Source organism: Haliaeetus leucocephalus, unplaced genomic scaffold (genome assembly GCF_000737465.1).
Source record: "Haliaeetus leucocephalus isolate CR32 unplaced genomic scaffold, Haliaeetus_leucocephalus-4.0 Scaffold162, whole genome shotgun sequence".
In the NCBI taxonomy this organism is placed as follows: domain Eukaryota; kingdom Metazoa; phylum Chordata; class Aves; order Accipitriformes; family Accipitridae; genus Haliaeetus; species Haliaeetus leucocephalus.
The window spans coordinates 7,495,570-7,509,655 of NW_010972598.1; the positions used below are offsets into that span (position 1 = coordinate 7,495,570).

The window sequence follows — 14,086 nt, forward strand, 5'->3', positions numbered from 1 at the left end:
AGAAAAAATATCATTGTTATACTCTGATTTCTCACGTGTACGCTGACTGTGGCAGTTAAGAAGTCAGGCAGTATTACTTACTCGTTTACTCACTGTTAATACTTACAGTATTATTCACTGTTTGTTTGCGTACAAAATGTTCTGTCCTGGTTAAAAAAGAAAACCAATGTAATATATTTCCATTTTAAATTCACTAATGTATTTGCTTTCTCCTAATTTTGCTGTGTTCTAACTGGGATCAAATTGCTTTACATTACATTAATCAAAACAAAGAAAAGAAAAAAAAAAAGACAGAAAGAAAAAGTCTTAACTGGTCCTCAGTTCCTGGCTGCCTGCCTGCGAAGGTTTTGTTTGTCAATACGCTTGCTTCAGTGTTCGTGTATCTGAACTGCTTCGTTTAGCACACTGGGAGGACAGCAGCGAGGCCGTACAGGATGGCAGGCACTCTCACCCACAGCCCACGGTGTAGACTTACGTTGTTTGTCCCAGGATTGAATAACTCCAAGTAAGGTACGGAGTTTTCTCTAACACCCGCCTAGGACTGCTGAGCTACGTCAGCTTATGACAAGCTCTTAGCCCAAGAAGAACTTTACAAGATGACCCTGTTGAACAGATAGTATTGAGATGATGACTAACTTGAGTCTGTTTCTGGTGTACAGATTCCCACAGGGCATTCACATATGCAATTCTGTGTCAGCTTTTCCAGTGGCACTTTCTGCAGGACATGTATACATCCAGCTGCTACTAGGAACAAAGTTTCCACCTCTCTAGTGGCATCACTTGGCATTTTTGGATAAGGACAGCACTGGTGGTGTCACAAGTTCCTTGCTTTGCCGTTCCAGGTGTGGTATCTTCTTCTGCTTACCCTCCGCTCCCTGCCTACGCCACCAAGAACAATGCATCAATGGGAGGGTGAGGTGTCTTCCAAGCCCAGAAGCTCCTTTACAAGTCTTTCACCAAACTGTGCGCGGCTATACCTTGTCACATGGTAGGCCTCTGACATTTTGTAGAGGATGTAGGCATTGTTTATAGCGATGCTGATGGCAAACCAGAATACTTGTTGCCAGGTCTTGTTTGGTTTGTGAGAAATGAAATACCTAAAAAGTCAAGAGAGAAGGGGAGGTAGAAGCACTGTTCAGCCAAACACTTGCAGCTGGGATGGAAGAAATAATCCCAGACAAAGATTCTGCGGTCACAAAGGGGAAGCAGGCCCAGGACTTAACACCTAGTGCAAGCATCATCTTAAGAAATTTTGTACAATGTATTGGACAGTCATTTACAGTTAAGTTGCTTAAATTTGGAAATTTCTAGTAGTCTCTAAAAGAACAGACTTCCTTGCTCTCAGAAGCAAAACCTCAGCAACACTCTCACCTCTGTACCACTCCACGTAAGTAAGACTACCAATACAGAGTCCTTGAGCTTACCCATGACAAACATCCACATGATGGGAGCTGTGGGTCTGAATCCCTTCAATTTTTAACTAAAAAAAAAGCCTCAGGCACGTTATGTTATGGTTTAGGGAAGATTGCTGATGCTTCTCCTCTTGTTTATCTCTACTGCGAGCAAAGAATGATTTCTGCTGCTGTCAACAGTAGGTGGGAGGATGTGGGGGTAGAGCCAGAGCGTGCAGGGCTGGTATGTGGAGCACCTCTCCATAAGGCAGAACTAGGAAGGACTGACATCCTTATATTTAGGTACTGACAAATTCTAGGACTGCCAGAATATTCACTCCTCGGTCATAAGATTTCCCACTTTCCTACTTTCACTTTTTTAGTAACCATTTACATCTACTACCTTACCTCTTTTTCTTATTGATTTCCTCAGACCAGATCCCGGCATCGGTCTCCAGCAACCACCTCCTCCTCTTTCATCTCTCTACTGAATTCTTGCTGCCTTGCCCAGAACTGGCTTGAAAAATCCGTGCTGCTTTTTCTCTCTCCTCAATTTTAATGCTCAAAATTTTCTGCACCTCATTGCTATTCCTACAGCCAAGCTTCACCACTGCTATTCTTACTCGTTTCTGTTTCTCCCTGCTACATTAAGAGCTAACACTGAGGACTCTAACTGGAATTCAGAAGCCAAAAGATCTACATTCTGCTCTCCCAGATCATCTAGATCAGCTTTACATCCACAACTGAACCATCCTTTTCTTCTGGCTCCAGGTGACACGAATATCACAGGACAGATAATCACCTAAACACCACCTGCTGATAGAGGTGGAGAGCTGAGCTAGCTTGCGAGATTTGTGGGGCTGGTAGACCCTTGTTGAATTCTCTATTTAGCCTTAATTTGATGCGGCCAAGAACATCAGCCTGCTGGCTCAACTTCCCAACACTTCTTAAAAGTCATTTACAAGATAAGAACATAAGTCCCAATTTTTTTTTGACTTGTGGATGGGTAGATAGAGCCAAAACAACTCTAGCAATACAGCTCCTGCCCTTGTGCAGAGCCAGCTTCAGATCTTTGACTGAAACAGGAGTTTTGTCAGAAATTAATTCCATGAAAGCAGGATTGGGCCCTCAGCTGCAGCTCAACATGGAGAACTCAAACATTGTAGCAACAGAGAAGGAGTGAAAGAAATACAAACGCACAGGCACGCTCATATTCTTACTTACTTGCTGTATTTGTCATCGTATTTGCAGATATAGCTAAGGTGAGCAGCAAAGGCTTCAACTGCCAACGGGCATGGAATTTCTCCGCTTTTTCTCTTAATTATAACTCCTGCATCAATTAGAAACATAACAGTTTTAAATCCACATCATAGGTCTAGCAATTAGAAGATACAGTTTCTATATATGGTTTATTATAAAATAAACCTTATTGACAGTTTCTGCCCTAAAACTGGGAAGTTATCTGTAACAGAGATGCTAGTTTCATTATTTTTTTTCATTGGTTGTACATTGAGCAAGTGGAAGGGGAAGAAGAGGGATGATTTTTCAGCTGGAAATGAAAAGCGTTAGACACAAACACTTTTACCATCTGTTCAGAAAAAAACCATACATTGCCATAGTCCCCCAGCAGCCCCCTGCAGCCAGGATTAGTCTCTCCTCTGTTGGTTCACAAGGAGTTGTGGTCACCTCTAGAGCTGTGACTTGCTATTTTATGCTTTGAGTTCCGAAGGTCCCGAACGAGTCCTCTGAAATTAAATCCTTTGCTTATCTCCACCCATGGGGGCCAAGAGCAACAGTACCTCCACTCTATTGGGTGCAAATTGACAAAGAAAAGAAAATACAGTAAGAAGGAGCCAACTGGCTAAACCCAGTCAAGACAGCGGTGATGCTGGTGGGTGAGTTGAAAGAGCCACAACCACAATATCTTTGAAATGAGAAACAGGCTGATTTGCTGCAGTAGAGAGCCAGAGCTCAGATGTACGCTTAGGTTGCTCAGTGGAGCTAAGCACACATTTCTCTGCCTGCAAGTGATGTTTCCTGCCCTGCCTGGTCAGCTGGCTAGGTAATTCAGCTCACCACGGGGGATGATCATCCTGCCTACTGCAGAAATCTCTGGTAAAAGGCAACAAGTTCCCTGCAGCTACCTGCCAACCACTCTTGGCACAAAGATGTGGTGCCTAGAGCAGGTTACTCCAAGAACGGGCCCCATTCCCTCACGTGGTGCATCTTTGACCTTGCCTTCTCCAACACTACAGCAGTATTTACGAGTCCAACGCTCTCTCAAGAAACTCCCCTAGCTCTTCTCTGATTTATTGCTCCCGTCCTCCACGTTTTCCCTAGCTGGGGCGGGGGGAGCTCCTTGTAGGAGGGAAGGATGAGTAAAACAAACTTATAGCATAGGAGTCTGTTCCCTAACTTTTGACTTTATGTCCCTGCAGGGTTTGATGGTCAGCTCTCCAGGGTATGGACCACCTCTTGCTCCACGTCTATGGCACACTGTCTAGTGAGGATCCCTGCTCTCTCCCAGGCACAATGCTATTTTTCTCCGGGTCTAGAGAAGCACAGACTTGGTCGCATCCTTTCTCAGCATTGTTTCAGTACAGGTACAATTCTGGGCTTTCTCATTTCTCAAGCCTTCAAACTCTCATTGCCTTCCTTCTGCTAACTCTTTTACAGTCATCCCTAAAATGCTCCTCACGTTTTGATTACAGACTTCACCATTTCATTCCTTCAGCTGGAAGTCTCATTCCATCCATTATCTCTGTCAAGCCCCCTGTGCTTTCCTAGCTGGCAGGCTCTATTTTGAAGCAAGACTTATGACACATACTAAATGTCATGTTACAGCTGAGCCATGCAGCAATTTATTTGGGGTCTTTAAAGTCTGATTTTTCAAGAGTCCAAAATGATATCACCTCTAAATTGTTCAATACACTCTCCTTTCACCTCTGCCTACCCAAGCTGAGTGTAACTGTAGCCCAAGGGGAGGGGAAAAAAACCAATCAAATAAATAAATCCTTCATTACATTCACATACTTATTATAATGCTTTTTTTATCCTTTTAATGAGTCCTAGAAAAATCTGGCCAGCATGAGGTAAAAAGGGCTGATATACCACCAGCCTGCTGCATCAGTGCTGCAAAATCATTTGCTGTCCCACCTGGGCAGGTCAGGAAGGGTAAGGATGTTCCTGGTGCCAGCATTTTACAACAAAATCCCCTTCTTTCTCCTCTTTCTCTCCTCTCTTCCCCTTCCCTTCCTTTGGAGGATTTATATTTCCTTTGCATTTGCTTTGTATTCACAATCCTTAAAAAAAAGCATTGCGGTAGCAGCCATGTGGGTACCCTCTCATTTTCTATCGTATTCCACGTAACATTCCTCTCTTTTGAGAATATAAATTGCTTTATAGGCAGATTATTTTTACAGCCTTTCCTAGGCTTGTTTCATAGCCATAGGCCACCTCTCCAGGGAAGACAACTGCCAGAGCCGGGTCGTTCCTAGCTGCGGGTCTCTGTGGCAAGCGGTCCCAAGCCAGCTGACTCACCGGCACCATCCGATGAGCTATTTCCCCTCCTGGTCCTCCCCCAGCATCGCTCTGTTCCCATCCCTGGCAGCACTCCAGGGAACACACCGCCTGCGCTGCAGCCGCGGCCTGCCTTTGCCTGCGTGCTGGAAGGGGTGCTGGCTGCCGGCCTCCATGCTGCCACTGTGGATGGGCATCAGCTTTTGGGTTTGGGGTTTTTTTTACCATTTTTTTGTAGTTTTTAAGCTGTATGCTCGTCAAGCAAAGCTTGGGAAATACCACCCCAAATGAAACAAGCAGAAAGATAAAGGGGTATATTAGTTTGTTTCCCCAAAACCCTTATTATAAGCCAATCTGTGATTTTTAGGAGCTAGAATCATGTTTTTTAAAAAATGGAGCCTCAGTAATACTAGCACCTTGGCAAACACTGAGATTGCATAACATAATATAACCGAGGGGGCACTGCATGTTCCAAGTGCTATATGGCTTTTCATCAGGACTTAGATTTGTTACAGTTCTTTATCAGAATTGCAGACAGTCAGCACTGTACAAAGTCTAATGTTCCAGGTCTTCCCATCAGAGTCCTCTGGCCCCATCCCCATTCTCACCATACTTGGACACAACCCCCTGAACGTAAGGGTCACAAAGGACACATGGTTAAAACCCTAAGCTTCCCTGTCCTAAAACATACTTTATAACATTATACTTCTTTCCCCAGTCTTTCCAGTCCTGGGCCAATCTCACAAGCTGATTTTTTCAGGAAACTAGACTGTCACTGGACACTCCTCACTCCAGCTTCTCCTGGGCTAAGAACTACACAGGGACTTACACAACTGCTTCATACACCTGTGATGCCACCACAACATCTCCCATCTTCTCCCAACTCACTTGTGAGATGCCGACAAGGCATTTGCAGCTCTTTAGTCCTTGCATATGTGACCCAAGCTTTGTTTTCCATCCTTAGCTATTGTACATTTAGCTTTTAAGTAGAGCTGGTTGGTGAAGAGCAGCTGTGAAAGCTCTTCTCAGAAAGCAGCTACTTCTTAAAAAAATCTTGGGTTCAACAAGTTTTTGCTAAAGATGTCATTCTGGTCATCCTGCTGTGCAGCAAGTGAGGTTGCTGCCTGCTCCATCCTGCTTCATGTGGAATATAGAAAAGATTGTAGTTATTTCTAGAATATATTAATGGAGATGCTGGGAAAGTGGGCACCAGATCTAGAGTGGAAAACCAAAAACGCAGCCTTGTCCCACAGATGGGGAGTACATACATAACCTGCTTTAGAATCAGGGTAACTTTTTACTTTCTGGGGGTCCCAATCTCTTTTGGCTTCTCAGTTCTTCTGTAATACAGGCACAAGGAAAAATTAAACTCAAGTTAAAGCTTATGGGAAATTAAAAACCCCAATGAATTTTGTTCTAGGCAGAAACTTCATACTGGATAGCAGAGTAAGCAGGACATTTTTGCAAGACTAAAGGAATAAGACTCATGCTTTAACATCTGAGATGATGTATTATGGCATGTTGGTTCAAAACATCCATAATAAATAACCTGCTGCACCTAAGAATAGTATTCATAGATCAGCTCTGACAAGTGTACTGCCCTCCTGGTGCCTCTGGCTTGGGTGGGATTTGCACTCCTAGTACAGGCAAGATCTACCTTCTCGACTTTCCTTTAAATTGCAATAGCTCATTATTAGCTACATCCACCTCTTTTCTCATCCTAAGTTTTGTTTGGACCATCTCTTGCTTTCTGTTTTTAAGGTTTTCTCTTCACAGCCTCCTCCACCCCCGTCAACATTTACGCTCAACCAAGTGCAAACACCCACCATGCATTGCCAGGCAATCCCACTGGTACCAGTCTCTGTCCAACTACCCGGCGTGGGTTTTATTCCCCTTTGTCCCTACCTCCTCTCCCATCTAAGACATATGCTCAGCAGCTCTGTGCTACAGGCTTGCCTCAAGGAGCATGGATTCCTCCTCTTCCTCCTCTATATTTGCATGCCTTAGAGGAGACTTTGGTGGTCCAGCTTCAAGTTGGTTTAAACCAGCTTTGCTGCACTGCCTTCAGAGATGCCAAATTAGAGGCAGGCAATCTGGTCTTCTGCCTTCCTACCGAGTCTCCATCTGTTCCCAGCTCTCTACTAGAGACTCTCTTTTCCCCTAGCACCACTCTTTAAAAAGCTGGTCTCTGTTTTCTGCTCTGATTCACGGTGAACTATGATGTCAACTGTCCCAGCCAGCATTTGGTGAGCAATGTGTTGGGCAGGTCTTGCCCATCACACAAAGGTCCTCATCACTGGACGTTAAGTTACCTCACACAGGCAACCCACAATCCCATCTATGCCAAAACAGACCCAAGGTCAATCACAAGCACAACAGCTCACAGCTCCGTGTGCTGCTTGTAAAGGACGCTGCCAGGGCAGAATCTGCTTTCTCTCCTTCTTTTAACGGGGCTGTTAACACTGATGTTTACAAACAGTATTTTTCTAGTAATACTTATGAATTATAACCAAATCGTCCAAGCTAGCCTATAAAACCCAGGTGACATGCAGTGATAACTCTCGTCCAGTTAGTGCAGTCGAATAATCTAAATCCAGCAAAGCGCACAAGGGGAACAGCACAAATCCTGACGGTGAAGGCCCCTCATGGGGAGCAACACTGCTCCAGGGACTGGCTTCAGCAGGGTCCCCAAAGTGTCCTATCTCCTTCACGTACATATTTTCAGCATTTGTGCTCAGACACCAGTCCACCTGAGTCACCAAGTCTTCGTTCTGCTGGTGTGCCCAGCAGAATTCTTTGGGATCAGCCATGCTTTGCTAAGGTAATGAGCCTTCTGGCAAAGCATTGAACAACACACAAAGTCAACTTCTCAGCTTACCATACAGTAATTCAAGGCCTTAACTTTGCTTCTGTAGCCTGTACACATGAGAGAGTCACTCAGGATTCAGGACATGAGTGTACCAAGATGCCTTTGAATTGGTGGCTTTACATTTAAAGGTTTAGGTTATTCTTATTTGTCTCAGGCAGCTATACATAAATCTGAATAATAAAAATGAAAAGAAACTGAAACAATTTTTTCACTTGAGGACGAATTTCAAAGAGCCAGTTAATCATACTGCATCTTACAAAAGTTTCCAAACCTTCCTAAAACTATCTGTATACTTTCAAAAAGGAAAAGATTTCAGTATCAAGAAGGTCTTGCAATTATTTGAACTATCCAAGTTATTTGTTTTGGTTTCTTTTCATCAACTGCTAAAACCAATTTAACATACAGCAGGAAGCCTTAATCGTATTCACTTCTGGCAAAAAGACATTTGTTTGTGACTAAGTTTTTACTGGATAAGATAAATTAATTGTAGGATCTGCTCAGAGTTCTAAGTACACCATGACATTTATTAATTTTTCTGTAGCAGCAATCCTACAAGATGCTTTGCAAATGGGTTATACAACAACCATCTTCCCTGCTCTGACCATCAGTAAAGATATAATCTTTATACCTAAAAGGATACTGCCTCCACCAGCTCAGGCAAAGGAGGCTGCATTAGCAGTAGGCTTTTAACCTTTGTATGGGAAAAAAGAATAGCTGTAGGAGGACACAAAAGGGAAGTAATCACTACTGCTACTGTTTATCTAGGATATTATGATCAAGCTCTTTGTTCAGGCTTATTATCAAACTCTGACTCATTTTGCCTTGTCACATAAAGCACATGCACTTTTGAGATGAGCAGTAGGAATGTCGCTTACCTTGTTGAACCGGTGAATAGGCATTGGTCAGAAAACGAAAGTGCCCTTTATTGTACCAGCAGATCAAGGACATGTTTCCCTTCATTCTTATTCTGTACTGTCCTCTGGACTGGGGAGTTTCAGGGTTGTTCAGCATGGATGGAGGTAGGCCTGTGCAGTCACTCTTCCTGGTGCTCAGCAACCCACAGCAGTAAATCTCTGCATGTGAACAAAAACATTCCCTATCAGCGAGCCATTGCACGGACCCAGAAAGCAAGAGTAGTGGAGCAAGTCTGAATGACCTGACTAGAGGAAGAGCTTGTCCTACAACTTTCTCATCCAACAGATACATTAGCCAACTGTCCTCCTGTAATACCAAAGATTCGTGTCCTACATGAATGTGTCTGGAAACTGAGACAAGTGCAGAAAGCCTGCTCTCTTGGTGAAAGGTACTGACACCTCCTGCACAGTCCTGATGAAATGACAGGGAAAAGAATTCAGGGTATCTTGCTAACAATAACATCTATAATCTGTGTAATGGTCTTCACAAGCTTAAAATTGGACTGAAAAAACCCACTGACAGTGATATGTATTATGGAACAAATCAGAATTTATGATGCAAGAGAGTCTTGATGTTTAACAAAGAGAATAAATCGTGGAGGGAGCGGGGAGGTAGGGAAAGCTATAGCATCTTAGATGTTAGCTGAAATAAATTCTCCTACATGACTCCCATGATGCTTTTAATCACACTATACATAGCTGACAAACTCTGGTTTAATCTACTGCTTCACTGTGCTGCCCAGTTCTTGAGTTTCACCTCACTGCTCCTTGCACCTGCATCATCTGGTTAGTTAAGGAAATGCTGCTTAAGCAATTAAGAACCACTGAAACCACTAGTTGATTTAAAAAACGCATGTGCCCGAAGGATGGAGAAGATGGAAATACAAGTTCAATGAAAACAGATTTTAGGAAAAGGAGATAAACCAAACAGTGCCCTAGCTGAGTGAGCACTGATCTTGTCCTGCACAGACATCAGAGGCTCCACAGGCAACACATTCTGCTGTTCACAGCTTCTTGGCCTTTTCGTACATGAAAGAGGCAATGAATAAAATCTAACACCACAAAAAATGCCTCAATGCAGCCAGGTGGGCACAAACATTAATAACGACAATGCTTGAATTTGTCATTAGACTGTGAAATAAGAATGGCCTGTTTCTGTTAGTCCAAGAGAAGATCTTCTTGATCAAATTAATTGAACTCAAGGAAATCTTGGATGGAAAGTTCCTCGGTCTCCCCAGGTTAACCCACCTGAGTGGAAAACAACGATGGGCATGGAAGCAGGTGACATCTGTGCACATCTTTCATATGAGGCTGGTGGTAGTTGAGAGCTCATCTGTCAGCTAAGTCTGATCAAATTTTTCATTGTGCTGAATTTCGCACATTGCATAACTGGATATCCTTACAGGGGAAATGCTAAGTCAGACTACAGCGTCTGGCTTCCCCTGAGCGCGTTACCTCTGTTCTTGGGTTTCCATTTATGTGGCTCTTCTGCCTCTGTCTTTCTGGAATGACCGAAGCTTTTAAGTGTAGGTGCAGCCTTTGTCCTTGGTTCTCATAGCGCCTGGCATGGTGACCATCCCCTCAACAGCTCACAGATACTACAGGAATACTAATATGATAATTGCTAATACTATAGATTGGTCCAGTTGCTATGGGTGGGTCTACAGGGAGGTAAGGCTCTTTCATCAGAAATTTAAGACACTTATGTCAGAAGAAGGTCAACCAACACAGCAATAGGGCAACTTCATTCTGAAGGAGTAAATCTGCACTCCATCAGTTATTTCTAATTCATATATCAGTCCCTGGAAATCTGTACATTCCTTCCACAAAAGACAATGAGAAAAGCCTGATGGCAACAGGCTTACAATCAATATAGGAGAAACTGCACCTCCAGTGGAAGGCTTTTTTTAAATCTTTTCTTGCTAAGAGGAACACAAACAGTGTAGGTCACATACCTGCAAACTTTGGCATTAACATAGCAAACTTTTAGAAAGCTTTTTTCTAGCCAATATTAAGATCTTCCTGCTCTGATAACAAACAAGCCTGAGAAGAATTTCCTTAGCTGTCTAAAGTTTATGACTCACTGAAGGGTGATACTTACTCTCTCCAGGAGACTGCAATGGTTTAAAACCAAGCTAATAACTACATTATTGTGCTAGAGCTTCAAAATAGCAACAGCTATCTCTGAGATCCCTTAATAATTAATTGTAGCCTTTCCTTTAGCTCAGGCGATAAGCCTGCAGAAAGCTTCCAGCAGATGCTTCACTCCTCATACAGAATAATGGGAACCATTTCCTCTCTCAGGAACACACTGTGTAACGTTCCTGCTGTATAGCCTAGAAAAGTGCAGCACTTCTGCAGATTTACTAGCATCTCTCATCATGGATGATGCCCTTAATCTGTAAAGTTTTTTAAAACCACCCAGTTACTATAGCAATAGACGCAATAAAAATTATGCCCATCTGGCTCAATGAAGTTTTTGTGTGTAATTAAATCGGAATCACAACAGGTGTTTGCCACATATACAGGAATTGGTGGAGACAGGTTGTCCTCCCCTGGCCTTCTTAAACTCTAACTGCAATATAAATGCCTGCACCTAAACTAGCTTAGCAAAGATGAGGAAATGTGGTGTAGTCACCCAAGATTCATTCCCAGGGTCTCCAGGTCCTGCAGAGCTTCTGCTGAAGCCTGCTTCACCACGTATTCATTTGCAAAGGCAGCCACGCTCGAGCTAGTTCAGGCAAAAATACACATTCTGCAATCATTTATCCTGGATGCAATGCTGGGTCAAGTCAGAGCTAGGGCAACGGGGGATCCTGTTGTGGGAAGGAGATGAGAGCTTGCTTTAGTCCATGTGCTGGAGTTGCAGGATCCTGCAAAGCTTGTGGGAGTGCCATGGTTGCCCAGGCTGGCAACTCCTGCAGCTTTGCCAACCCCTGTGGCTTTGCCAACCCCTGTGGCTTTGCCAACCTCTGCGGCTTTGCGGGACAGAGCCAGCTGATCCAACTGGTTCAAGAAAGCACAAAAGGGACTTTCGGGGATCATATGTTTAAGGGAAGCATGGGACACAGGGCTTTAGGAGGTGCTGTCCTCTGTAATGGAAAACACTAATGCTTAGAGGAGGAAAAAGGGATATGCACTATGAATGAATGTCACAGCAAATAATGACAGCTGTCTGCTGGCAGAACAGAGAATTTGGGACATTTCAGTGCAGGTTTCCAGTTCTATTCAGAGGCCAGAGAAAGAAACGCTTTGTATGTCCCCTGAAAAATAAAAAAGAGGTCTATTCAGGTTTTGGGTTTTGAAAAAGATCAAAGTGACTTGTCTTATTTTCTGAAGTTTTCTCAGCTCTGGGTATCTTCACAGATCTTAGAATTATGTTCACCAGCATCCCTTTATATTACTAGGCACTTATTCTTTCCTGTGGTACAGTGAAGGTGCTACACAGCAGGCTTTCAATAAAGAACACTGTGGGTTTTGCAGTAATGCCTGTGTGGGTTAGGGTTAGGAAAAGCAAACGATAGTTAAGGTTCCACGAAAGTCTTCACAGGATCACAGGATCCTATAGATTAAAGGATAATTCAGGTTAGAATGCAACTCAGGAGGTCTCTAGTCCCATCCCTGCTCAGAGTAGGGTCAGCTCTGAGGTCAGAGCGCTGCTCAGGGCTTTATCTTGTCTGGTTTTGAAAACCTCCAAGGACAGAGACTGCACAACCTGTCTGGGCACCTTGCTCCACTGCCCTCAGGAAAAACCTTACATCTAGTCTGAACTTCTTTTGTTTCAGCTTATGTCTGTTGTATTTCGTCCTTCCATGATGCACCACCGTGAAGAGCCAGCTCCATTCTCTCGATAACCTCCCTAGGGTAGCGTAAGGCTGCTGTTGGGTCCCCCCAAAGCCTTCTCTTCCCAGGCTGAACAAGCACAGTTCCCTCCCCATAGCAGAGCATGTGGTCCAGCCCCTGGTCAGGTTGGTGGCCTTCTGCTGAACTTACTCCAGTTTATCAATGCCTTTCCTGTATTGTGGGGGAGTGTTGTGCAAAACTGTGCTAAGTAGGAGGCAATAATCACCTCCCTCGACCTACAGGCTACCCTCCTGTTAACACAGCCCGCGGTAGTGCTGACCATCTTTGCTGCCAGGGCACGTTGCTGAGTCATGTTTGACTTGTTGGCTACCAAGACCCCAGGTTCTTTTCATCAAGAATTCTGAGAGGAACTAATACATTTTTAGTGGGTGCCTCTTTCTAGATTTTCCAGAATTCCCTTTAGTTCCCTTAAATATCAGTTTAGGTTCCCAAAAAGTTTACAGTTTCTAAGCATTGGTTTATTTAAATCTCCCCCTATTTCTCTGTTGATAGTGTCCCCCGCCAACATAAAGCAGTTAAGGTCAATACTGATTGCTTTTTGTTTTCAGTTCTCAATGGGATCTTTCTACCACTGATCCTGCTGTAGCCCAGAAACTATACTTTCTTGAACGAGAAAAGTAAATTCGTCAGTTTAAGAATGGGTCTTGAACTGTCATGAGCACCTGAGCATAGATGCTTTTCAACAGGCTCTCATGACACTTCTTGGTCATGGTGTGGCCCTGTTCAGATTTAGTTGGCTAAGCCACATACCAAAAAAAGCATTAAGGTCATAGCTGAGGGTGACTGTGGGATACATTAGGAGAGATCTCTCTGCTGAGTCCAGGCTTCTCTGCCTGCTTGTCCCCAAACATACTGCTAATGCAGTAGGATCCCAGCAAGTGCTGGCAATACATTAGCCGCTTTGCGGTAGAGTCAATAAACACCATCATCTCCTCCGGGGCTCTTAGTGAGTTCATCACTACTTGACATCTCTAGCATCTCACCTCTCCCAGCGTCTCATAGGCCTTCCAGTTCAACATCCCCCTGCAAAACCTCTGAGCTAGCTCCTAGTAACTCATGGCAGACACAGACAATCCCATGGCCTTAGTAAACAGAAACAATTTCACATTCTCCTTGTGATCTTCTTTATATAGGAGTGCCACACTATTTTGCAAAGCCAATAAACCTGCTAGCTTACTGACGTCGTCCCCCACCCACCCCATAGCTTCACTCCTAGGAAGGTGATGGTGTGTACCACATCTGAAATTTAATTTTGGAAGCAGCTGTCAAATATCATAAAAAGTCTCATGAAGCCATATAACAAATCATGAAGCAAACTGAAATCTCAGTATAGCATTAGCCTATTTGATCAGATAGTAAGTCAAAAAACATGCTTTAAAAAGACATTACTGAATTTGCTACCTGCTAGAAACTGTTAATTTGAATGATCTGTTCAGTGTAAAGACCATGAATAATTCACCTCTGTGAACAAGCGGACTTATCTGTAAGTAATAAACACTCAGCTCGTTTAGTAGCCCTGCATCTTTTTC

The 14,086-nt window shown here is 43.6% G+C and overlaps 1 protein-coding gene across 1 annotated transcript in view; it reads right to left on the reverse strand.

Moving 5' to 3' along the window:
* Nucleotides 1-591: 591 nt before the first annotated feature.
* Nucleotides 592-14,086, reverse strand: part of PGBD5 (piggyBac transposable element derived 5) — a 35,911-nt gene continuing 22,416 nt past the window's right edge. The window contains exons 4-6 of the mRNA XM_010562671.1: nucleotides 8,655-8,852; nucleotides 2,616-2,721; nucleotides 592-1,097 (exon numbers count right to left, since the gene is read on the reverse strand). Coding sequence (XP_010560973.1) covers nucleotides 902-1,097; nucleotides 2,616-2,721; nucleotides 8,655-8,852 — 500 coding nt within the window. The 3' untranslated portion in view covers nucleotides 592-901. The remainder of the gene's footprint in view (nucleotides 1,098-2,615; nucleotides 2,722-8,654; nucleotides 8,853-14,086) is intronic.